This window comes from Balaenoptera musculus, chromosome 7 (genome assembly GCF_009873245.2).
Source record: "Balaenoptera musculus isolate JJ_BM4_2016_0621 chromosome 7, mBalMus1.pri.v3, whole genome shotgun sequence".
Classification (NCBI taxonomy): domain Eukaryota; kingdom Metazoa; phylum Chordata; class Mammalia; order Artiodactyla; family Balaenopteridae; genus Balaenoptera; species Balaenoptera musculus.
The window spans coordinates 62,485,558-62,512,737 of record NC_045791.1 but is presented as its reverse complement, the minus strand read 5'-3'; the positions used below and the strand labels follow the sequence as shown (position 1 = coordinate 62,512,737).

At 36.3% G+C, this 27,180-nt stretch overlaps 1 protein-coding gene across 2 annotated transcripts in view; it reads right to left on the bottom strand.

Annotated features, from left to right (window-relative positions):
• Positions 1 to 17,423, bottom strand: part of PPP1R1C (protein phosphatase 1 regulatory inhibitor subunit 1C) — a 124,679-nt gene extending 107,256 nt beyond the window's left edge. Inside the window, exons 1-2 of one of the 2 annotated variants that reach the window (XM_036858800.1) lie at positions 17,343 to 17,423; positions 15,643 to 15,724 (exon numbers count right to left, since the gene is read on the bottom strand). In XM_036858800.1, the coding sequence (XP_036714695.1) occupies positions 15,643 to 15,724; positions 17,343 to 17,423 (163 nt within the window). The remainder of the gene's footprint in view (positions 1 to 15,642; positions 15,725 to 17,342) is intronic. The other variant, XM_036858801.1, reaches the window with a different exon arrangement.
• Positions 17,424 to 27,180: the final 9,757 nt, after the last annotated feature.

The window sequence follows — 27,180 nt, the reverse complement described above, 5'->3', positions numbered from 1 at the left end:
ATGGTTTCAGTGGAAATTAGGGTGGCTATTGAGCATTCCTTTTTTCAATGATTAATTACTCTTTTATCAAGTCCAAATGATAAGGTTTAGTTTCAGAAAAAAAAAAAGTGGCAATTCAACAAAAATCATAGAGGTTGACTTGAGTTTATTAGGTTGAAGATGTCACAGACTGAATCAATGTCCAGCTGTAGCAGAATATAAGAAACTTGTGAATTTAAACTACTACCTAACTGAACTCTACTTAGTAGTTCTTTTTCAGCTCTGAGCTGCTAGAAGCTATATTTTTGATAAATGTCCATGTCCAGAAATGAATGAAATGAGATAGATCTGAGCATCTTAAAAAGTGTAAGTATTTAGTAAAATAAAATAGTGGTGAGGGCATTCTAAGTAGGAAAAAATTTTCTTTTTTTTTTTTAAATATATTTATTTATTTATTTTTGGCTGTGTTGGGTCTTTGTTGCTGCTTGCGGGGTTTCTCTAGTTACAGTGAGCAGGGGCTACTCTTCGTTGTGGTGTGCGGGCTTCTCATTGCAGTGGCTTCTCTTGTTGCAGAGCACAAGCTCTAGGCATGTGGGCTTCAGTAGTTGTGGCACACGGGCTCAGTAGTTGTGGCTCACGAACTCTAGAGTGCAGGCTCAGTAGTTGTGGCGCATGGGCTTAGTTGCTCCGCAGCATGTGGGATCTTCAGACCAGGGCTCGAACCCATGTCCCCTGCATTGGCAGGTGGATTCTTAACCACTGCGCCACCAGGGAAGCCCAGGAAAAAATTTTCTATTCAAAGGTTTAAGGTGGAAATTTTTAGAGAACAAGTAGCCAGTCTTGTCAGAGACACAGGTTCAGGCCTGGGAATAAAGTAGAGTTGGAGAATTTGGTTCAATCCAGACTGTCAAGGATCTTGTATATCAGGCTAAGGGATCTAAGTGTTATTCCATAAGGAGCAGAGAGGAGCAAATGCAGTGAAATACAAGAGTACTGTTTGGAAAAGATGAGGCAAGAATATGTAGCATAGATCTCAAATATAAGCACAAATTACAGAGGACTTTATCACAGTAGTTTAAAGTGTTGACAATTTAGGTACTTCTTTTTAATTCTGATGTGTTGATAGTTGTTGCAATGTTATTAACCACCAGCCTTCTCTCCAAAGGAAGCTCCTTACTATTTTTGTCCCATAGGACAAAATACAGGTCAGTCCTGTCCAATAAGATGATTAATGGCATATTTTGGGGTTATGTACAGATACTCAGAGTGAGCTTATAAACAGAGTATTTTTCATATATGCTTCCAGCTACCAAATGTTTGGTGGCAATTAGTATATTTCTATATTTTTAATTTGGATTTGGAGTGTTTAAAGCATGTAAATCAGATTAGATCATGAAGCACATTAATAAACTGTTAAAAAACAAATATTTTAGTCTTTAGTTCTTTGAAATATCATTTTGGTGCTTTTTTTGTCTTAGTAACTTTTTTTCTTCATCAAAACATTGAACCGAAGTTATTAATAAAAAGCAAAGTCTAAGTACTCTACTTTAAGAGCAAGGAATCATTAATTTTTACATAATAATTACATTATTAATAAAAACATAAATCTGATGACTTACATACAAATGATGTTTTAAGTGTTTATTATTTTGTCTTGTTTTGTTTCAGTTTGCATATTTGTGTCTTTGTTTCCTTAGCATGTAAGATTTGGAGTAGGAAATCATATTCTATTTCTTCTTGATTTATTTTGTGTCAAAGTTTCAAGTTTACTTCATTATCTAAGAAAGCTGTTTTCTCATAAGGAGTTTGAATGTAAAGCCTCTCAGATTTTTCACTGCAGTGAAATGTAAGTCTGTAGCTTAAAAAAAAAATGAGGTCGATTCCTCATTTTCTAGCTGCTACACAGAAAAATTTAATATTAAAAGAGAAAAAATCTCAACAGAAAATGGATTGTGGTATGTCTGGAAAATTTGCCAAGAAGAATGTCAAACTAAGTTAGAAATGAGGAAATGGAGCTGATGCCTGTAATGAGCTCATTTTGGCGTGATGTACCAGCAGTAGTCCATAATGATAGACATGTTAATACGTATCCAGATAACAGGAATACGTAAAACACAAATTTTATCTGACTCAGTCAGAAAATAATAAAGCAGCTGGAATGCTGTAATGTGAAGCTAAATACAGATACGTTTGCAAATAATTCACTGGGACCAAAAGTAATTTGTTTCTATGGTTTCTTTGTGTAAAAAGTGAGGGAAAAGAACAATAAGGTACAAGGTCCACTCTAAAATTATTTTTCGTGCAGTCATTAAGTTTCACTTACGTACAAATCTTACAAACCAGTCAAATGGATTTTTCAGTGAAGCTGTATAATTTTAGATGCTTTTGATAAGTAATGAACTGTTTGCTTTCCAGTATTGACTGCAGGTTACTAACTATTCCCTGATAGCTTATTGCTAAAGAAAAGAAAATAGTTGAAGGAAAATTACCAGGTAAAATATTTATTTCACTATTCAAAGAAAATGAAAAGAAGACCTAGCCCCTATTTATCTGGTCACATATGTTACCATAGAAGGAAAGTATCTGGCCATTCATTCAGTGCATAAAGACTGCTGCTGTTTGATGGTATTGAATTGAACTCTTGAACCCCTATATTTTTCTAAGAAAGCAGACAAATTGATTATATATTCACTTTTCCACCATCACCATTTTACTGACATTTTAAAATCAGGTTCAAATAATTTAAAGACAGCCAAAGAATAAAATTAGTCATTAGGCAAAACATACTCAGGCTTTAAATTGTCCTGTAAAACATAAGAAATCCCAAAGTCATCATTATGCAAAATTGCCTATGTATCCACAGTCACCGGTTGCCTGTGTTGTTTAATTCAAAGCATGTCTATACAAAAACAATAACACAACTAGCTCAAGTCCTCTTCTACTAAAATGTATCCTTGCTGAGATGATTCCAAAAATTTGGTCATCCTGTGTGTTACAGAGCAAAGGCCACTTTAAGTTATTTCCATAAATGTTTAATGTAAGAACTCATGACGATCCAGTGAGTCATCATTTGTAGGTACTTGTGAGATGTTAGGATGGGGATAAACCTTGTGAAATAATCAGGTTAATTTTAAATGGTCTCTATTTTCCTTCCATAGTAAGGCATCTTTCCAGTCATTCTCCCAGATCCTCAGAGCCCTTTTCTGCAGCCCTGATACCCAGAGAGTACTTAACTAAAGTCTGATACACATGGAAGGGTCTTGTGACCCAATCTTTTTTCTTCTGACTCACATCAAAATTTATTAATTCTGGGACTTCCCTGGTGGTCCAGTGGTTAAGAATCTGCCTTCCAATGCAGGGGACGCAGATTCGATCCCTGGTCGGGGAACTAAGATCCCACATGCCTTGGGGCAACTAAGCCCATGCGCCACAACTACTGAGCCCCCGAGCTACAACTACAGAGCCCACACACTCTGGAGCCCACGTGCCACAACTAGAGAGAAGCCTGCGTGCTGCAACGAATAGCCCGTGCACTGCAACAAAAGGTCCTGCTTGCCACAACTAAGACCCGACACAGCCAAAAAAAAAATTTATTAATTCTATAATTCATTTCTTCAGGGCATTACTAGGTGACAGAAAGTCATCAACAATCAGTGGGAGCAGGGAGCAAATGAGTTAATGGATCCAGTGACTTGTTACTTCTCCTGGAATAAAGCCTTCCAGCTGGAGTGGTCAATGAAGGTTTCATATAAGAAGGGGGGTTTGATTTGAGTCTAGGAGGATAAGAACTACAGTTGACGGGAAGGGAAGATGACATCCCAGCATGTGTACAAATTGGTCATGTTCTTGGTCAACTAGGATCCAAATGTAAACCGTTGGCCCTCCAACTAATGTTTTAAGTTAAGACAATTATTTTTCTTAATAAGTACAGATAAATAGGCAAATGGACACATGCATAAATAACAAGGTCTAACTCTAAGAATCGAATAATGGGTAAGATTTATATTTCTGTTTGGTAATCTGATTTTTTGCTTATATAATACAAAATCTAGTATTAACAACTCTGAAGTCCTCTTATCTAATAAATTATCCAAGAAAAGAAAAAAAAAGGTGTAGAATTACCACTCCAAAACAAACTCACGTTGGAATGGAAAGAAGTACATTCTGGTGTCATATCAAACAGAATCTCACTTAGCCAAGCTACAATGAAGAACTTGCTTATAATTGCTTCCATGAGGAAGACAGAAATAAAATAGGAAGGGTATGATGTTGCTTATTTGTAGAGAGAAAAGTGTTATTAATGTAGTGGAAATCACACTGACCTTGGATAGACAGTGTGTGTTTAAATTTCAGACCCACTAATGTACTAGCTTCTTTGACATGGAGCAACTCATCTATCACCCTTTTTCTAAAATGGAGGTTATAATATTCATCTCACAGAGTTGTTGAGGATATATATAAGTGAAATAGGTTTGCAAATTAGAAAACTACCAAAGGTGAGATACATTACTATCAACCTCTTTAAATTTGCCTTTGAGCTTATATGGTTTTTAAAAATTATTTTATTTGTAGCTTAGAGGTAATTTTGTCTTTTAGGTCCTAAATGTACTTCAAAATGTATTTTACACATGCCCCTTATATTGTAACTGTCCATATAAACATTACAGCTGTTGTTTGCTTTGATTCTAATGATGTCAGTGGACCGCAGAATTAGGGTATGAAAATATCTTCAGCTGTCTCCAAGACCTTGAGCAAAAAGGTGCCCTTCATTGGCTAAGTAAAGCAGGAATTCTGGGCTATTCACAAAGTAAAATGACCTGTGGTAGAATTTGAGATGAGACATTTTAGTTCAATCATTCATGACATTTTACTTCACTGAAATGTGATGGTGAGTGGGTCTCTGGCATTATTTCTTAAAAACATTTTAATCGTTGGGGGCAGGTGGGCTGTATTTAGGATCCATGAAGGGAAAGTGGATAATCCTTAGAGTGCTTTGAAAAGCAAATAGAGTCTGAGTCTGTCCTGCTTAATCGGAAATCGCTGCCCATTTTCAATAGGAAGGTACTTATGGCAAATGGACAAAGTTCCTGTTCAACCTTCAAGCCCTCCACCAAAAATAAAGAAGGAAATAGATATAAAGCTGCAGTGCCAGCCATAATCTAACACAATTATTTTCCTTTCTTCTGTTCATTTTTTAAATCTCAACTTTAGTACAATTATCAGCAAATTGTGTAATAAAGACTCCATAGTCTATGGTGGAAATGACTGACTTATTTATTTATTTATTTTTTTTTTTTTAACATCTTTATTGGAGTATAATTGCTTTACAATGTGTGTTAGTTTCTGCTTTATAACAAAGTGAATCAGCTATACATATACATATATCCCCATATCCCCTCCCTCTTGCACCTCCCTCCCACCCTCCCTATCCCACCCCTCTAGGTGGTCACAAAGCACCGAGCTGATCCTGTGCTATGGGCTGCTTCCCACTAGCTATCTATTTTACATTTGGTAGTGTATATATGTCCATGCCACTCTCTCACTTCATCCCAGCTTACCCTTCCCCCTCCCCCTGTCCTCAAGTCTATTCTCTACATCTGCATCTTTATTCCTGCCCTACCCCTAGGTTCTTCAGAACCTTTTTTTTTTTTTAGATTCCATATATATGTGTTAGCATACAGTATTTGTTTTTATCTTTCTGACTTACTTCACTCTGTATGAGACTCTAGGTCCATCTATCTCACTACAAATAACACAATTTCATTTCTTTTTATGGCTGAGTAATATTCCCTTGTATATATGTGCCACATCTTCTTTATCCATTCATCTGTCGATTGACTGACTTACTTAAAGCAAGAAGTAGGAATAATGTGCACATTATGTTGAAACATAATGAGCTCGTCATAAGACAACTTTACGTGCCTTACTCTTCTTCTTCTTAGCTATGGCTAATTAAAAACTAGGACAGGTAAATTATATTGTAGTATACAAATTAGAGCTCATAACAAATTCATTTTGAAAAGTAAAGCTGGCCTAGCCAATCACCCATTGTATAATTCTCTGCCAAAACCCTTTCACACAAATCAGAATGGGGAAAGAATAAATCTCCCATCAGTCGCGTTGCTAGCATATGTCATCTTGCTTGATTCCAGCAACACGACCAGTGTTGGAGTTGCCATGATCTGTGCTTCATAGAATTGGAAACTAAGACTCAGATATTCAGTCATGACATGATTTGATTCTAAGTCATGCCATGTTCATTGATTCTGAAATTAGGGCTCTTAACTCTACACAAAACCACCTCCCAGTGTTAAAGCCATGGAAAAGCAGTTTGGAAGTTACTGTATTCTTTTGGAATAAAGCCATAAGTGTCTAGACTGAGCAGAGAAAATAAAAATATAGTGAGATAGATTCAACCTGTACAGAAGCATTAGCAGAAGAGCATTGATAGGTTCAAGGGGCAAGGGAGAGAGAGAGGGGTCAGAGCTGATTCCAAGGTTGTGTGGTTCAGCAATTAGAGGAATGGAGGTACCATTAACAGAAATGTTGAGGTCAAAAGTTTAAATGTTGATTTCAATTTAGGGGACACATTTCAGCTAGACATTGATTTTCAGGTGTTAGTCAGAGGAGCTCACTTTCTGTTTCTAATTAAAATACTTCTCCCTGTATTCGTGAATTATGAAAATGGGCACAGGAAACCTCCAAAATGAGAGACTAGTCTTAAAATAACTAATATTCAATAAGTGTAACTTACTTTTTAAAATATTCTTCTGATTTAAAAAATAATTTAACAAATCTCACCATTTGAATCTATGCCAGTAATTTCAATGTTTTTTATTCATGGGTTTTCAAATGTGATTAGTTTTTGATTTATTTGTTTCAAGTTCAAAGGGTTAGAAATTTAAATAATAACTATTAGTTTTATTCCATTTGTAACCTGAATTCATGAAGCTTTTCTAGATACTTTGGTAGGTGCTGGCCTTTTTAAAATCAGGTCACTAGTGCAGGTGGATTTTATTACATGGATAAATAGCCTGTGATATTTTTACACACAGTTGTGTATTTGGCTTATATAAGCATGTGTACATGTGTTTGTGCATGGAAATATCTATTGTGTGTATGTGTTCTAATAGTCTGTTCTTCAACAGACAGGGAAAAAAAGCATAAACTGATGTTACATCGAGGCAAATTATTCTAAAAATTGGATTCCAAAATAACTGTTCTCATTCTTCCATTTTGTGCATTCAGTTCTATTTTTATGAGCAGGTCAATATGTATTTATATGTAAAGAGTGTGATTATGAAAATTGTTTCCCATAATGAAGGAAAATTGCTCCCAGAGAATGAAACAACAGCAACAAAAAGCCCAGAAAGATTACAAATTTCCTAGCTTTTCTTAGTTCTCACAGTACTTTTTTCTCAGCATTATTGCCAAGGTTGCACTGTAATTGTATTCTAGCCAGACTGTCAAGATATCTCCCTTTGATGATGCAGGTTTTGGCAACTTATTTCACAAATAGCCTTGTTAAGCGCTATAATTACTATATCAAATTACCCTAAGTGATACAAAATCATTGAGTTCAATTCAAAGATAATCTTCTATCCATAACACAGAAAAGACTCATAGATATAGATTTTAAATTTCCCAGCACGTTCAGGGGCCCCTGAAATGCTAAGGAAGATATGAAGGGGGACGAGTATGGAGAAGGCAATAAGAGCAAACAGACTGGGAGGGAAGAGGTGAATTCGGAGGGCCCTAATCCTTGCAGCTGAGACGTTTGCTCCAGGACCTTCCTTTCTTTCCACCTCAGGCTTTTTGAGCTCCAGGTAGACTACTTGCCAGGACAATATGTTACATCTGGTCAGAGTACTCGTGTTTCAAAAGATAGATTATAGTGACAGTATTAACAACTTCAAAAGGTAGAATTTCAGGTAGTATGGAAACGGATTTAGGGAGATATTTTCCAGCATCTCTAAAATCTTACCACTTAGGTGCCTCCATCCCTTACAGTGTTTTTTTCTTTCTTTGTAGTTTTATCTGTTTAGTTTGACAGCCTTGAATGGAGCTTGCATCCTCCAAGTAGACCACGGTACCCTTCACAGCATCCTACATGGAGCCCAGGCAGGCATCTATGTCACCTGTCCGGACCCTGTGCGGGCATTTCAGCTTTAGCCCCTGGTAAGTTCTGCTACCAAATTGTGTCTGGTATTGCTGGAACAGTATCAGATCACTACTTGGTCAAAGTCATGAATAGAAAATGGTGGGAGAAAGGATAGAAAATCCCAAAGCTTGAAAGCTTGCTCCAGAACAATTCTAAAATAAATGCATAAATAACCCTTCTCTGTTAACTACATAGCTTGGTTAGATTTTTTGTTAGAGGTTTGGTAATTTACTGTTCTCCTTGAATATGATTACGAAATAGAAACAATTAGAAAGAGCTGTTAGAAACTTTTTCTAGCTTAAATTTGAAATTGAATGTGCCCTTAAGCTCCCCAGAACAGCTGATTACAATGTTGTCCATGTGTACTATTACATAGACACAAAAATGCACATCTGTTTATTCAATGGATGCAGAATAGCCTTATTTCTAATGAATATATTTTATATTGAGTAAAATTTGGTAGTGTTGGAAAAAACCAAGCTTTTCAGAGCCTCGTGAACCCAGCTTCCTCACTTTTAATGGGCCTTAAAAGGATGAGCCACTTTTTTGGGGTAACACAGGCAGTAAACAGCCATCTGAGAGCCAGATTCAAGCCTGAGTGATTCCAACACCTCTATTCCTAAAGAGTACATGCCGGCCTCTCCAAAATAAGAGTTACCATTTATCAAGCATCTAGTCTCTGTACCGTATTTTACAACATTATAACCTAATCACCCAAAACATCCCATGGTAAACATTTCTGTACTGAATTGAAATATATTTCGTATTTTGCTACATGTTGTTGATCTTACTACCAATATACGTGTGTCAAATTATGCCTCAGGTAGGTTTCTCCATGAGGTCAGGGATGGTGACTTACCTATTTTATCCCCTAGAGCAGCTAACACTGTGCCTTAGCCAGAATAAGTGCCCAGAAAGTTTGATAGATTGCCATTGGATTTGAGAATATATTTTTTTATCCACTTAAATTGAATAGACCATGGGCATCTAATATCTACTAGATATACGACTAGTTTGAGTAGCTATATCTATGCTACTAGTTTGGAATAAATAGTAAAATGTTAGCTCTGATGCCAGTTCTTAAAAGCTTAAAGCCAAAAGATCAAGACAAGTTTTACAAATGTTTCATAGAATAGTGAGCATGATAAATAAATGCCTCTATGTCTTGGCCAGAATTAATCTTACTGTGGTCTGAGCTGTTGGAATTTCTGTTATTACAATTGTATCCTGGTTCATCCAGATGTATTATTCTCTGTTACCTAGTCCACATGTTCCTCGAGGATTTAGAATAAGGACTCAGTAAATACTTAATTGAATTGAATGTATAAATCAATAAATACCTTCAAGAGTTGCAGGTGAGAGGAGAGTATTGGAATAACAGAGCCAGACAATGACTCAGATTAGTTAGGGGAAAGTTTTGAGATTTAAATGAGTCTCAGGCTGCAATTTAAATAAGATTAATTGGAAAACATGGAGAGTGATTTACACAAATGAGTCAGTCTAGGCTGTCTTAAGAGTTGGCAAAGGAACCAAAGGAAGAAAGCTTACCCAGAATATAGCACAGGAATGGTGTATGGAAGGAAGTGAGAGCAAATGGAGTGGAATCAAATGTGAGCAATCAAATGAGAGTTTAATAGATATCACTAAAGGATTTTTATACTCCATATTCAATCTTCTTTCTTTCCACATACTATTAGGATATGATTGCATTTTTTTTTTTTTTGATTGCGCCAAGTGGTTTGCAGGAGCTCAGTTCCCTGATCCGGCATCGAACCCGGGCCCTCAGCAGTGAAAGCACAGAGTCCTAATCACTGAACCACCAAGGAATTCCCATGAATTGCATTTTTGATTGGATACAATCTTTCACAAAGATCTCTTGCTTGCAATATATTTTTTCATAACTTTATAGACATCAGTAGCATGCTTATTTTTAAAATATTCCCAAGGACTCATATTTCATGACAATTATGTTTGTAAACCAGACATGGTCAGTTGAACAAATACCACAGTATAAGATCCATAACAATTCCATAATTGTGTATTCTTATCCTGATGAATTAGGAGTTATGGTACATCTTTTCTCTTATCAAGAACCAATGCCTCATGGGGACACTGCCTAATGCAGTCAGGATGGGAAAAGAGCTGGGCCATCTTCTGATAAGAAATGCAGGTTTTAGGAGAACTCAGCTTTTCTCAGCATGGATATAATGACGCAGGGGGATCGCATGTCTTCACTGTCTATTTGGTTGCAGACACTGTGCTATGCATTTTCTTACACCTCGATGTCCTCTTTTAAAAAGGGGGAAACTGAGCCCACAGAGGTCAACTGCACACCCAATGTCTCACTACCAGGAACTGGCAAAGCTGGGATTCAAACCCAAGTCTTACTCCAAAGGCAGTGCTTTACCTTCTACAAACGCTGCCTTTCTACATCGTGCAGAAGTACCTTAGGGTTATTTTCACCTGCTATAATACCCACAAGTAGGAAAACAGAGACCAAGAAAAAGGAAGTGAATTGAACCTACCATAATTCTGTCATATTTCACTAAGCTATTTCTTATTAAAATCAGTGTAGAAGGTGAGCAGTATATACTATTGCTCAAAATGAACAAAAGTAGTAATCTTGCTGAAATAAAACAGCACTGTTTCACAGTTTTATAATTTGCCCTTTCATTTTTCTTCCATTCAATTTGAAGATGACACTAGTCCTTTGAGCACTTATAGTATAGCAAACTTTGGCATGACTAAGAACTGGAACCTTATCTTTGGCTCACAATTATTCCTATTGATCGGGCTATTTGGCTGCACAGACTGAATAGTTATAGGAAAATAAGTCAATCAGTTGTACAGTACGTGAATCTCTGAAAGCCACATGCATCACTTATCTTTGAATTTTTTATTTTTTGGCTGCACCACGCAGCATGTGAGATCTTAGTTCCCCGACCAGGGATAGAATCTGTGCCCCCTGCATTGGGAGCACAGAGTCTTAACCACTGGACCGCCAGGAAAGTCCCTGCATTACTTATCTTTAACTCATTCAGCATGGTTTGGCATTCAATAACTTATAGAAATAAATGCTGAGGAGAAAAAAATAGGCTTTTCTGACAGAAATTAATACCAGTTAAACCTTGAAGAGTCTTCAAACACTGGACCTTTCTTTCTTTTGTACTGTCATTAATGTTCAGAAGGCAAAATAAATGCTGAACAATCAACGACAATTGTGGATCAGAATGAATTACAGCCACATTCCCAAAGAAGATGAGGAAAAAGAATGAAACAAAACTGTACGGACTATAGGTCCAGTACAGCTTTTACTTGAACACATTTGATTGGAGGTCCCTGGGGGTGACAGCCCCTCCAGGTGTGGGGCTGATGATGTCTTACCCATCCTTAAGAATACCAGGAAAATCCTCAGTGAGATTCCTGGAACTTGTACTCAGGGTGCCCATTGCCTACCAGTCACTCATTTTGTAAAATAGAGGGTCTCCATGAAGAGAGACTGTTTGTATATGAATGCCCTAACACTAGAAATAAATGTCCACTTTAACTTGATGACCCTGCAAAACCTCACATCATTGAAAATTTCTGGAGCCTCTCTGCTTTGAACAGCTCAGTCTGAGTCTAGCAATATTTTCTGTCATCCAGTGTCTCAGGATTTTGAATACAGAGCCTTGAAAATCTTATTAGTCAACTTACTGTCAAATTCCTAAAATGCAAGCCTCATTTAGAAAGTCACATGCTACTTCCAGAACGGACTGTGGCTTCTTTTTCAGTGTGTGGAGCCAAATAGCCCAATCAATTGGAAACCCCAGTTCTCTTTACTGACTAGACTTACTCTCAAGGTTGAAAGGAGATGGTGAGATATTGAATTCATATGTCTCATTATTAAGTAATTTTTAGGAACGTGGCCCATGTGTGAAAATGCTTTGTTTTTATTCCTCATTTCTAAGAATATTTGGAGCGAAAAGTGTCGAAGAGAAAGTCAGTCTCCCCCAAATTTGGCTGTGATAGGAAGTTCCATAAATATCCCCCATTTTACATTATATGTCTGGTCCCACTTATAAGATGTACAACAACCTTCTAAATGATGCCAAAACTCCTGTGTACTTACCCAAATCTTCAGTAAGCTCCTGGCCTCTTACAGTTCACTCATGTTTAATAGGCATCAGGTCCATTAAACTTAGTTGTAACCATATTGTCTCTGCTTAACAGTAAGTGGAAAAGAATGGATGCCACAAACTTTAATATTCGGAAGGTCTGTTCTAATCTGGATTTTTACTGGAAGACTTTGTCCAGCTTTAGGCTCCAAAGGCCTAGAGACAAGGAGAATTTGGATAGAGCTCATTAAGGCCCTTATTGGGTACTGGGAATATTCAATCCAGAAAAGAAAGTAATGAAGAATTGCCTTATGTATTTAAAAAGGTGAATAGGGAGTTCCCTGGTGACCTAGTGGTTAGGATTCTGGGCCTTCACTGCCGTGGCCTGGGTTCAGTCCCTGGGGAACTGAGATCCCACAAGCCGCGCAAGTGCAGCCGAATAAATAAGTAAGTAAATAAATAAATAACTTTTTAAAAAGGTGAGTAAATGAACTTTTATTGACAAGAGTAAATGAAGAGTTAGAATAAAGTGGGGCATCACTCGTTTTTCATAAGAAACTGTATTTTCTAACTCGTAAAATAATTTGATCTCATATTGAAAACTAGTTGTAACTATGGATTCTTCTCTGATATATACAAAATGGAGCAAGTCTCAGGGACTTGGGTCGATTTCTGTATCTTTCATGAAGAAGTGTGGTTAGAGTAGGTATTTTCTGAAGTTCTTTCCCAATTCTAGGTTTCTAATACTGGTAGCCAAATAAATATACAGTCTTCTCGTAAGCCTACTATTGTAAATACAAGTAACGTTTAAGTAAATCTAGAAATGTGATGAAATAAATTGCAGAAAGTGACATTGCCATTTACTTCTAAATAGAGAAGATTTATATATAGTCATCCCTTTAAATAAAAACATAGAAACCAAACCAGTTAACTACATATTGTACAAGAGTAAAAGCAAATAGTACAAGACGAGACAATGAGACTCTTACTGTATAACCTCAGAGAGGTTATCATAAATAGGCACTTACTCAGAAGATTAAAAATTCTGAAAGATAAGCAGTTTGCTACAAGGTCACTAAAATTGGTAGCCCTAGAAAACATTTGAAAAAGATGAAATTTGTCTTTGGTGCACCTCTACCCCCGCATCTCCGGCTTCTAGTACCTTTTTACTGCCGTTGGCTGTTTAGAGTCATTCCAAGAAGCAAACGTAGTTTCTGCCCTCTCCACCATAAAGACACACCCTTTGCTTTTAAATTTTTTCAGGTATGATGCCTTCAATTTAACATTTTTAGTCTTGTGTCCCATTATTTTGAATTAAATTGATTAATCTATGCCGGAGGGTATATCCTTAACAGGTTATGTAACTGTTTCCCTAGCGTTTCTACTGCTGAGAATTCTAGGCTGTTGGTTAGAAAGGGACTGACGTGACATTTTGTTGCCCCTGGAATCTTACCAATCAGGTGCTCACCTCATCTCTATGTTTACACAGGCAAAGATGAACTAGCAAACAGTCTGGATTTACATGTTGAAATATCTTTCTATTTCCTTTATTTCTAATCTAAAATTAAATCATTCTTTCAAATATTCTTTTATAACAGACTATTTCTGCAAACCCCTGAAAAGATTTTTTTTTAAAGTAAGCCATGTCTAATTCATTTAACAATGATTACACTATACCGATCTTATCATATGAATTGGAAAGGTTTGTTAATTATGTCTCTGTAATGGAAAATTTAATTTTCTTTGCTTCATTAATTGACAAGAAAGATTTTCAGGGATTTGAATTTTAAAGAGCATTAATGATAGGTGATTCCAAGAATACTCATATGTGTCCTGGGCAATTTCAATAAATTGAAGAGATTTGTTTATTTACCAGGTTTTAAAGCTGCACCCGATTTTTATTTGTCAAAGAACACATTGCTTTTGAGGGCTAAAAGCAACAATTGCTTTAACAAGGTCATTTAACAATTAAGTTTTTTTGTTGTTGCTGTTATTTGTTTTGTTTTGTTTGATAGAGAATGTTCAGATAATATTTGAAACATAAAGAATTGTTGGATAGGGAAGAAATATTTAGTACAGATGAAATTATGAAGATTCTGTTCTTCTTGTTATATCTTTGGGCAACACTTTTCAAGGTTAGCATAGAGAGGTAAGTTCTAGGACACTGTGGAGAGGTCTGCCACTATGAGCAAAAGGCTGTGATGGAAAATTGCTCTAAAATTACCTCCAATATGAAAAGATTTCATTATTATGTTTATTTACTTGTATTTATTTGCACCTCTTACCAGTTGCATCTCTTATTCAACCAAATATGTTATATTTATTAAGTGAAATAATATATTTGAAAATGATTTTAAAATGCTATAGCACTTTAAAGATACAGGATCAAATTATAATTCTTTGTTTTCAGCAGGAATAAATTTGCTTATTTGTTTCCCAACAACTGAACATCTTTCTGTATTTGGGCTCCATGACTAATATTCTATTAGAATTTTACTTTCTTATCTTATGTATGTTTCTCTAATTAGAAAGGAATCTGAAAAAGTCAAAGACTGTTTTGCCCGGGTATTCTTAAAACAAATCATTCACTACAATATGTAATTACACTTACTATGTTTCCATTAAACTCTTTTTAGCCACCCTTATTGTTTATACCTGCAAAAAATCCAACAAGTCCTGCCTGGATACAAATTAGTGCCGTGACCTTTGCTGTCCTACTTGTATTTCTAGAAACAGAGCTTAAATGTGAAATTAAAATCACCCCCATTCAGTAAGTACATAATGTTTGTGTATTGCAGATCATAGTCCTTTATCAGGAATAATAATGCAGCTTTACTTTTTATGGGAAATGGAGAATAAAACCTCAACAAATGGATGCAACTCTTTAGAATGGCTCTCAAATGGGCAGTGCTGAAAATTGATCTGGTTACTTGTCAATTGCATTATTCAGAGATTACATCAGCATCAAAGCTGTAGCCAGTGCTGGCTCATTGCCCACCCCATGATAACCTTTGACAAAAAAACAACTCTGTAAAGATGTCAGCATCTCCAGGGCTGCAATTTGAGCTATGAAACCTAATTAAACAACTTTCTACCAGGCTCATTAATAAGCACTGAACCAGATTCTATGCAAACACCTGAACACATGGCAGTGATTGCTAACAAAACATTTCATAGCATATTGTCACCAGTAAGTCATTCTAGAGGAAAAGCAGGCAGTTGGCTGAGACAGTTTTCATAATATCTATTTCTGATTTTGTTTATGATCCATTGTATAGACTAGCTTATTAGATTATTGCTAACTGAAATACCGAATTGAAGCCTGTTGGCAATGGCATGCTCTTTGATGTTCCTCAAACAATTCTGTTCTGTTACATCAGTACATAAGACATCATGCTTCTTTACCTGGGGGGTTATGTTCATTGAGAATCACAAGTGATGCTGGTGTAGGTCTTCTTTTCCTGATCTGTGAACAACAAAGGCCCAGCTAAGGTCAGAGACTGTCAGACTCTGTTCTAGGTTACTCTACAGCTTGCAAGTCTGTCCCATCCTCATCTTTTCCTAACATAAAGAGCAAATTTCTGGGGGGCACACGGTAGGCGCTCACTAATTTTATTTTGAATAATAGAAAGCCAGACAGTAGAACTGTCAGATATTAGTATCACCTTCTTTGATCAAAAAGCTACATTTCCACAGAAAAGAAATAGTTGTATGTAACCAAATGATACCACTGAATACCAATATGCAGTGAAGGTACAGGGATGACTTGCTAATTTTAGTGGCTCTCTTGGAGCCTCATAAATTGATGAAGCTTTCAAGATCCATTACACTTATTTCTAAACAGGGTAAGAGAAGCTTAGAAAACTCAAATTTCCAGCAGGTTAAATTTAACAGCATACGTTCTTAACTTCAATTAATATTATAAATTTTTCTTATTTTCTATATTATTATTTAGAACAAATTAACACATAAAGAATGAATATGGATCTTGCAAAAGTATATAATTCACTTAAAACTAATAGGTTTGGTGTGGGGTTTTTTTCCTTTATTTTAGGAGTTACAGGAACATTTTATGATTAGAATTTCTAATGTATCCTTGATCTTTTAAATATATAAGTAAATTCCCAAATCAGTAGGATAGTGGATAAATTTTAAACAGTGATATCTTGTCGAGGATAGAACCAATGCTCCATTCAACATAGATACATGTTCAAGGTTGTATTTATCTGGCTTGAGTTTGGGTGAATCTACTTCAGATTATCAAAACATCCTAGGAAGTTGAGAGTCTCAGATTCAATAATTACTTTTAAGACTTTGTATATAATATTTGGAAGAGGATTCAGGAATAATTTAGGTTTTAAGAAATTAATGAATTAGGTAGAAGACCCCATAAATTTGTTTTTGCCTCCTCACTGTTGTAATTTTACCACAAATGATCTTTTAAGTGGTTCCATTGAATCAAGAGTCTAAGTAAATCTGAATATGAAAGGTGATACAGTAAACCAATCTCACATGAGAGAGAGAGAGAGATAGAAATAAAGATATATAGACATATTAGACTTGGAAAAAATCCAGGTTGTGTTAAAATACCATTTTTAATATCTGAATAAAATGTTTTTTAAATGATACATATACCTACGATCCTATATTACATATAATTACTGCTTTGGATACACAATGAAAACATTAAAATAAAACATTAAACCTGTAATCTGAAATTATTCCAAGGTTTAATGCTTTCATTGTTAAATGAATCTTTTGATTTTATAAATAATAAAATAAAAGCTTGCTAATTTTGAAAAAAAAATTTGAAGTTTCTCTAAGTGTTGAACCTGTTATTTTAATAAGCAAAAGCAAACAGATTTTTGGATCCAAATCTAAACTGCTAATATAACCATTTTTCCTTAATGGGTGCTAACTTGTATCACATGAAATGCTGCATTTTAGCCAGTAGTTCCCCCAATGCAACTCAAATACAAGTGCATGTGGAAACGAAATTATTTCTCATTTACATATCCTGGGAAGTCACAAAGTTAGGCAAATTCAAGAGGTGGAGAAGCTTTCAATTAATAACAAGAAGCTGGTCCCCACCCGGTTCCACTTACCTGTTCAGCTGCTTCAGGTGCAATCTGACTCTGGAATAAAGGCACAGCAAATTGTATCTTTTTGGGACTGTTGGGCTCCATGACAATGATGAGAATTAGAGATGTGAAGGGCTCAGAAAGACTAACCCCAGGTGGTGTCTGGGATGTGTTTCCTCAGGCGCACTCCACCCTGCTACACAGAGTGCTTCGTAATAAATAGCTGTAATTCTAGAGAAAGCAAGTGAAGATGCCGAGGTCTGAGTAACTCCCTTCTTCAACATCCACAGTGATGCCTGGCTTGCCTGTTCCCCCACCAATCCCTTAGATCCTCTCAGCACAATACAGAAAGGAACTGTAAGCTAATAGTGTGCCTCTTCACTAATATACACATGCCAAGCATTCACTCAGCAGCTAATTGAAAATGTAATGCTAGCCTTGAAGGACCTGCTGCCCCGGGATTTGAAAGAAAGGCTCTATCCACTGTACATTACTAACCGGCTGCTCAAAAGTGCAATGTAAGCTCCCTCTGAGTATTGCAGGGATGGGCCATTCATTATTGATGAACATAAAGCTGTAAGTTTTTAGAGTTGGGGGCAGGGTTTGGATATAGGATCATTTCATTTCTCTTGGAGAAACTAATCCATCAGACACCTTTGTTATTTCACATCCAGCTACCAAATTGATGATTGCCACGGAGGATAAGCCACAACCAATAATATCAGCTATATTTATGCTGTGAGATCTGGTTAGGTAAGACTGATCATGGGATGCAGAGCGTCTGTGGTGGAGTGAGGACAACATTGCCCTCAGGACTGAGCAGATCTCAGTTCAGGTTCCATCCCTACCACTAACAAGCTCTGTGGCCTCAAGCAAATCAGAGGCTATATCTAGGCCGCCATACCTTCCTCAGACAAACAAGGAGATTGGACTTAGTGACCTTTAAGCTCCTGTTCTGTTCCAGCATTCTATAATTGTAGTCCACAGTTTTCATTAGAGTGGAAAGTATTGGACAGCTAAATTTAGCAAATGGCTTGAAAGTCACGGCTGCTGCAATGACCTCTATTTTGTTTCCTGGTGGAGCCAGTTATATCCTCTGATTTGGAAGAATACAGAAGTGACTAGAAGACATTAGTGGAAACCTAATGGGATCCAGCATTGTGATTTGTTGCCAATAATGGGGATATATGTAAACAAAAGGTCTTAGGGAAAAGAAGTGTAAAAGGGGAAATCTTCAGAATGATAGAGGATGATGGTTATATTGGCTAGTGGTGAAGGTAGAGGGGGCCACTGGCCTGCTCTTCACATCTGTTAATATCTAAGGAGAAGCAATAGCACAGCCAGATGGCTTCATGCATTCAACTCCTTTTGCAAAGGAAGGCTGAAAATGAAGCTGCTTTAATAGGAGAAAGAACTTCTTTATTTGAAAGATAGTGTTTGATGAATGCTAGACTTTTTAATATATTTTTGGATTTAGCTAATACATTTAGACATTGACTACTGTTCCAGGTATTTACAAATAAAGTTTTCTTTCTTATTTTTTTTTAATTTTGAGTCCATACCCAAGAATCCATTTTAATGATTTAAGTATGCAACGTTCTGTTGAAAGAGTATAGAAAGTAATATGCATTATTCAAATAGTTTTCTATACCCTCTGGGGAAAAAGCAAATGAAAATGTGGATGTGAAAGCACTTTCAGTTGGAGCACGGTGCTGACCAGCAAGAAATCTTGTGATGGGTTCATCTTTGTAGTGTCAAAAGGAAACTTATAAATTACATTTCATGTAACAGTTTATAGAAGTTCTCAGAATGAAAATCTGAATTGGTATCATTAAAGGAGTTATTTCTCTAAATATTTCTTCAAATTACATGTAAGGAAAACAAGACCACTTCTAGTGAGCAATTAATCCAAAACTTCATTTAGTGTAGTAATTAAGAGCATGCACTTTGCAGCCTTGGGTTCAAATCCTGGCTCTGCTCCTTAGTTTATGAAGGTGAGCAGTAAGAGAAGTTCCTTCTTGTGAAGTTTAGATGAATTAAAATGAATTTATTTAAAATGAATTCTTTAAAAGAGCTCATTACAAGGCCAGCACATCATAACCACTAAGTAAAAGATAGCTAGGTTTTTCAAAAGGCTGAAAATACAATTTTAATCCAGCTTACAAGGAATCTCTACCTATTTAGAATAATTGGATACCAGTTAGAACAATAGGTGATAAAGTGAAATTCCACATATGCATTATGGTATAAACGCCAATAAAATGATTCTCATTAACTAATTCTCTGTTTTGAATAGTTTGGCGAGAAATAATATCGTAAATAGTATTGACTGTCTAGACCGTTTCTTCATCAGGCCAGCTCCTGTGCATACTTCAGGCCTCAGCTGAGTGTCACTGCCTCTGGGTAGCTTTCACAGATCTCCTCCCACCCACGTTGGGTTTAGAGCCACCTCTTCTGCGTTCCCAAAGCACCCAGAATACCTCTACTTAGTGCAATAACTACCGGTCTGTCTTCTAACTGTTTAGCATTTTCAGTGCCACTCATTCACACAGCAAGTGTTTGTTGAGAAGATACTACAACCTACTCCATGCCAGGCCTTTTGCTATGGCATTGGAGGAGAGATTGTGTTAAAGGCATCTGAGGTTCTTTTAAAGCTAAATTGTTATTCTGAGAATCACTTAAAATGTAACTTGAATTTGAAATAATCTAAACATTTTTATACGGGGAGTATAATTATGGTAAATATTAGGTGTATATTTTTTCTCCCTGTTAGAGATAATAGTAATAATTAACCCTTATATGACACTATGTGCCAGGCACAATTCTAAGTGCTTTATCTGCATTAACTTCTTGAATACAGTATTCATAACAACCCTTTGAGGTAGGTATTACTGCCATCCCTAATTTGAAATGAAGAAACTGAGAATCAGAGAATTTAGGTAATTTGCCCAGCGTCATCCAGCTAACATGTGGCAGAGCCGACATTCAAATGCAGGCAATTTTGCATCAAGCCTGGGCTTTAATTATGATGGCTACTATCATATAAGGGCCCAGAGAGAAGTCCATGGAAGGCACCAGAATCTCTACAGTGGTTAGATGTTCTAACCGCAAGAGTCCCATGGTAAAAGACCTTAAGATGACATGACATATGAATAAAAGGAAAGGAGGTAGCATGATTATAGGATACAAATAATCATGATCTTATATTTCAAATTATAAATCAACATAGAATTGAGAATCTAGAGTTCGATGTTATGTCACCAAGCTGACTTGAAAGAAGGCAGCTTTTCTTTTCTTTTTCTTAATGTAATGGGTGCTATCATTAAAGATTTAAAAAGCTTTCTAGAATAAGCGATAATTACAGTCTCTCTTCAAGATAAGTGATACTATGAGTAGAGAAGGTAAAACATCAGGACAATAGGCCATTAGGCCTTCCTAATTTTATGCTATAATATCTGTCTGACCCTATTTTCCACAGCTCCTCAAGACTCCCATTTGGCTACACTTTACCCCACAGCCAGCCTTTCTGTGGCCTCCTCTGCCTTCCTGGGAAGCTCTCCTTTTATCCAAATTGATTCATACTCTAACTCCACCTCCTTAAAAAGGCACCCTCAAATTCTCCAGACAAGAGGAATCACTCCCTTTTTTCCTCTCCTGGTATTTAATTATATGTAGTTTTATGTTATTCTCTACAAATTTCCTTTGTGTTCCTTTGGCCTCCCCTCCTAGACAGCAAGTCCTTTTGTATCCTCTCTTAATATAAACAACACAAGCAAGATGTTGGGGATCTAGTAGCTTCTAAATAACTCCACTTAGGCTTCATCTGTCATATTGTCAGGAAACAAGGTGTTGCAATATATTTGAATTTTCCCTGGTCTATAGCTCATTCTTTTAAGCACTACACCTTGCTTTTATTTGAATATTTTAAGGGGCACTTAAAAATGTATTCCATATTTTCATGCCTTTTAAAGGAGTATATATCAAACATAAGTTGTCCTTTTTCCTTACTTTTTAGCATTCATATAAACAACAGTTGTTGTACTCTGTGATATACAGAGATGCCATCTGAAGCTATTGATATTTCTTGCTATCTTAATTGGCTGCAAATTCCATAGATACATAGTACTTATTAACTGTTTTAAAGTTTTTGTCTGATGAGTACCAACAGTCATTTTTAAAATTGTCACTTGCCTCAGTCCATTCAGGCTGCTATAACAAAATACCAGAGACTGGGTGTCTGATAAACAAAAAACATTATTTCTTACACTCTGGAGTCTGTAACCAATAGAATACAGAGGACATGATGATACATGACTGCGCAGTCGAGATCATAAAAGGCTGTACTAATTCTGCTTAGTTCTCTTGCAACACTTACTGTCTTGTGCCTCCATCTGGGAACGCTTCCACCTAGACACCAGCCACCACGCTGTGAAGAAACCAAAGCCGCAGGGAGGATACATGTAAGCGCTCTGGTCGACATTTATATTTTTGTACGTGATGTGAGAAAACTGTTTGGAAGAATCTGTTCTGAGGTGTTGCTAGGGATTATCTCTGGGAGGTAGGATTATATGTCACATCTTCACTCTTTACGCTTTTCTATTTTATACAACAGGCAGGTGTTCAGTTTGTAATAAAAAAGGAGCTTCCAGAATAACAAAGAGAATTTTTTAGGTAATACTTTCTGTAAAAGTTCTTAATTTTCACACATAAAAAGATTGTTTTCACTCTCCCTTAAATTAGAGAGATTGAAATAGAATAGTTTTTTAAAGAACATGTTTTATCTTTTAATTAAGACAGTCTTCTTTGGATGAGATCATTATTTTCATAAGAATATTGAATTTACCTCACCTATTAAATGCAAAAAAACACTACGTAACACTCTTATATTTACCTATAACAACAATATTACAGGAAAGACTGCAGGTACACAAAGGGCCTTTCAATATACTTGGCTGATATACACAATATAATGCATAGACGCTATAATAATAATTGGAAAAAATCAGGAGAATCTTTGTTTTCTTGGAATTTCCTTGAAAAACAGCTATTATTTTCTTGGTAGCCTTATTGATTCTCTAAGCCATGGATGACAAATGGAATATAGCCTTACTTTTACTGTTACATAATTAAAACAGCATGAAAGGAAGGTGAGAGAAAGAGAGGGAATTAACAGGGCAGAAAATGAAGCTCCTTAAACTTTAAGGAACCTCACGTCTTTTACTCAGAAGAAAGGTTCAAAATATAAATGGTATTAAGTACTACAAAATGTGATCAGGCAAAGTATGAAGTAGGTTATGGTAATACTTGTCAATCAGATATAAGACTTGAAGGAGCAAGTTCTTTCCAAGTCCTTCCCAGTCTTACTTTTTTAGATGTTTTTCAAAAAAGAAACTTGAATAGACAACACATTTTGAAGAAAACAAAATAGGCAACAAATAACTCTCCAGCTAGTAGCCCAACTGTAGTTTAGTTCTTTAAACTCTGTCATCAAATGCCAGATAGAGAGCAATCAACCTCCGTTACCCCCAAGATTTTAGATACAGAATTTTTCGAAACAGGGTTTGGTGAGTCACCTAAGATTGGTGACTTGTGATGTTATAAAATTGATGTCAGACACAATTTGATAGTCATCAAAATTTTGGTAGACTCCTAAACCCTTTCATCCATATTACAGATATCAGGAAAAGCATTTTGTGTACTACCTTATTGAGAGACTATTTTAAATGATTGAAGAAGACAGGAAAAGACTACACTCCTATTACAATGAAGCACTTTACTTTAAAACACGTGTAACCTTTTAAAGGGTACTCAGGCATAGCTAGTGGAAGATTACCAGGTAGATCCCAGCCAGCTGCTGCCACCACCCTAATTCTGACCCCTGGGGACCAGTGAGAAGTCTGTTTCATTGTTCTCAGATTAGGGGCTTCTTCCAACCCAACACTGACCTTCTTTTGGTGCTTTGGTCTATCTCCCCCTCACTCCTTCATGCTTGGGCTGTCTCTGATAGTTTCTTACAACCCTGGGGCACAAACAGAAAATATGAGTTCCCCAGAGAAATTCCAGGAAGGGCCACCCTGTGTGTAAGGTTGTGATTGAGATGCTTCAGGTTTATCTTAATTCTAGAAGAATCCCATCTCAGAGTGGACAGCAAATCTTTATGACCACAGTCTTTTCCAATTACAATTTGTGACAAAAATAAAAGTTGTTTTTTCACCTAACTTCTGTGATGATGTAGAAAAGCAGATAAGATTTTTCATTTAATGTTTGGTTGTTCTGGGAAATGTTTTAATAGCATCTTCTGCTCAACTCATTTGTACCTGCAAAGATTCTGAGAGTAATCCAATTTGAAATGTATACTTGTTTCCCCCGCTATTGGAAAGTAGAGTGTTCCTATGAAAGTCTTCATAAGCTGAAATGATCTAAAGTAAAGAAGCAATTACCATCAATTTATATAAGAACATTTTTGAGCATTCCCAGACCCCCAAAATAACCTATTAAATCATACCAAATAACACATAAAAAATTTTATTTCATGCACTATGATTGAAGTGCTTAATTACATCCATTTTTATGCTAAGCGTAACACCCCTGTGAGCTCCCTTAGGCTTTTGTGATATCTTAGGACATGTTTTGCTAAGGGATGCACAAAATAAATTGAGATAAAACACAGATGCTCAAACACAGTTCAAAGTTACGGAGGCTTGATCCTGAGTTGCTGAGTGTAGTTCCTGGGGAGGGAGCTTGGCGTCATTCTCTCTGCTCAGGGTGCGCGCTGCTGCTGTGATGGTACTCTGCAAAACAACGTTGAACTCTGATTTCACTTTTTGCCTATTTTCGTAGAAGCGAAAATCCTCTTTGGATTTCTTTTGGTTATCGAAAACATGTATAATACTATTGTAGGTCTTGAAGAAAAGCAGAGTGGTATAAAAGCGATCTTTCAGGTGGTGGGGTGAACCTGTGTACAGCTGAGTCATATCAAGTAAGAAATATTCTCAGAGTGTAATGGTACGTATGTTATTTTAATTAATATTAGACAACCTTGGATTGTCCAATATTAGCCCTTTCCCACAGAAATCCAGTCTCTTGGATTTCTATGGGAAAGGGTGACAAACAGTACATACATGACCGCTTAAATCAACTCTAGAGATCGGTTCCTTTTTTTTTTTTAACTTTATGACTTTTTATTTTTTTTACCTTAAACTGTCTATGCATGCATGTATAAACCTTGCATTAGAAATACTACAGGGTGGCATAATTGACTAATTTGTTTCATCCCTTATCCCTAAATCTTCCTGCCTTTGGTAAAATGCTAATATTTAGGAGATTGCTTAAAAGGCAAGATACAGGGAAGACCGGAGGCAAATGTCTACATAAGACACAAATTGATTCATCAATCCCCAGAAACAGAAAGCTGGTGCTCATAGTAATTGATTTGACAAGCTTCTCAAAATCTTTTTTAAAGAAAACGGGGTATGATTTTAAATGAAGTATGCATGTGATTTGTAAGTTTTATACAATATAAATGTCAGTGAGACTATGGTATTATATGAATGAATACTATATTCAAATTGAGTGTATTTTTAATTTTTCAAGAAATATATTTGATTAGAACATCTCTAGAAGGAAGCCAATTATTTTCTATACTCTCAATGTCAGAAAAAGATCTGCTTTGCCAAAAAACCCTTTTCTTCTGACTTATACCTCAAGGAATGATTAGTTTAAACTGGCACTTTAACACTCATCATTTTGCCTTTTTTATCATCATTATAAAACTTGACAAATGCTCTTCTTTACTTTTTCTGCTCACCTCCTGCTCACCTGCACACTTACTGTGTAAAATGCATTTACATATTTAGTATTTTATATATGTTCTTTTTGTTCCAACTTCCATTTAAGCAAAAATAGGTTCTTTATGAGATGACTGCAACTTTCAGCTTCATGTTGTTGCAATTAGCAATCTTCTGGTTCTAAGTGGACTCTAAAAAGGAATGTGATCCATTCTTGAGTGTTTGCCCAAGTTTCTATGTGCAACTTAGGCTTATTCATATCCACAAATAATCTTAAATAATGGAACATTAAAAACTAGAATAATTTACTGATTAAGATGAGTCATTTCCAGTAAAAGCAAACCTCTTTGTAAGAACATGAAACCTGTATTGAATTTCTCAGGGTGTTTGCCATAGCTTCTTGGTCATGTTGGTCTGTAGTGACTCTGGTCTGGTCTGTAAGTCAGAGTTGCCTATTGATCACATTTATTTCACAGCAACCTGTTATGGGGATCATCAGTACTGTCCCATAGTATGTGTTTCTTGAGAGTTTAAAATATTATAAACCTTTTTTTTATGATTCCCTAGCCACCTAGTTTTAAAAGTATATGACTCATCACACTGCTTGTGTAAGATATGCACAATGATTCTGAAAGCAAAGAGATCATTCTTAATTCAGAAAGAATGAAATTTCAGCAGGTTGTTGTGTGCTAAGCCTTATTTTCCGGTGCAAATGATGAGTCATGGAGCAAAATGGATGATTAGGAGTAGTTAGTTAAGAAAGTATGATAAGGAAGTCAGCTTAGATCATCACCTGGCCCTTTAGAGAAGAAAGAAATTTAAAAATCTTATTTTCCAAGCACATCTCAGGCCACACACCCTCCAGCACCACTGAACTTCTTCTATCTTGAATAACCCAATCCCTTACACAACACTGCACCCTTTGTACACGAGGACACTTGCTCAGAATGTCCTTTTACCCCACCTTTGTTACTTGACAAATACCTCTTCGTTTAGGACTGAGTTCAGGTGCCCCCTCCTCTGAAATATCTTCTCAGAATCCTCTGGGCTTTCAGAGGTTTTGTTCAGGCATTGTTTTCTGCCCTATTAAAAACTAATTATACTAATAATTAGTGTCATAGATGAATAATATTCATTGTCTGTATCTGCCCTCAAACAAGACACCATGTCCCTTTCCCCAGACTTTACTCACCTGACATGGTGAAACAATCTTTTATCTTAATCTCAGGGATTTTTCCCTTCGCATTGTATTATGACATGTTATTTCGTTTTACTGCTTTATTTCGCCACCATTGTTCTTACATCCCACTTCATCTTGGATTCATTCCGTTTTGCTGAACTGTGTTCTTCGGTAAATTTTTTAGAAATGATTCATAGGTAGTAAACTTTCTAAGTCTTTGCATATCTAAAAATGCAAATGTTTATTTTGCCCTCCCACATGAGTGAGTTTGGCTGGGTAAGGAACTCCAGTTTAATTTTTTTTTTTCTTTCAGAACTCTGATAATATTTCTCCATTGTCGACTTGTATCCAGTGTTACTGATTTTAATCGGGAGAGGACTCTCTCATAGGCTGTCTGACTTTTTCTCTTGAGAAACTCTTAGGATATTTTGTGTATGTTTGGCATCCTAAGGTTACATTAGGGTGTGTCTAAATGTGGGTAGTGTTTTTCTATTCATGCTACTCAGAAACTTTTTGGATCCTTTCAACATTTTGAATGACGCACGTTCATGTTTGTTTCTTCAATTAGTTTGTACTTTGGTGTTGCTATTTATATTTATAGTTGAGCATCTTTATCAAACAGGATTGTTAGAGTGTATTTCATCAGATCAAATGAGAACCTCTTTTATTGTTTTATGTTAAATTCTGAATATAGAAGATGCCTTAGATGTTTGGGAGGAGGGTCAGGCTGGGAAAATTTGCAAGGTATACAAATAACTTTTATTTAGAGTCTGGGGGCTCCCCAGCCCTGCTGGTTGTTGTATGTTATCTGACACACTGCCCACTCTGGGAGTATCCTGTGTCAGAACTCCCATTTCAGAGTGCCCCACCCCCAAATTTGTCCTGTGGGTGAAAG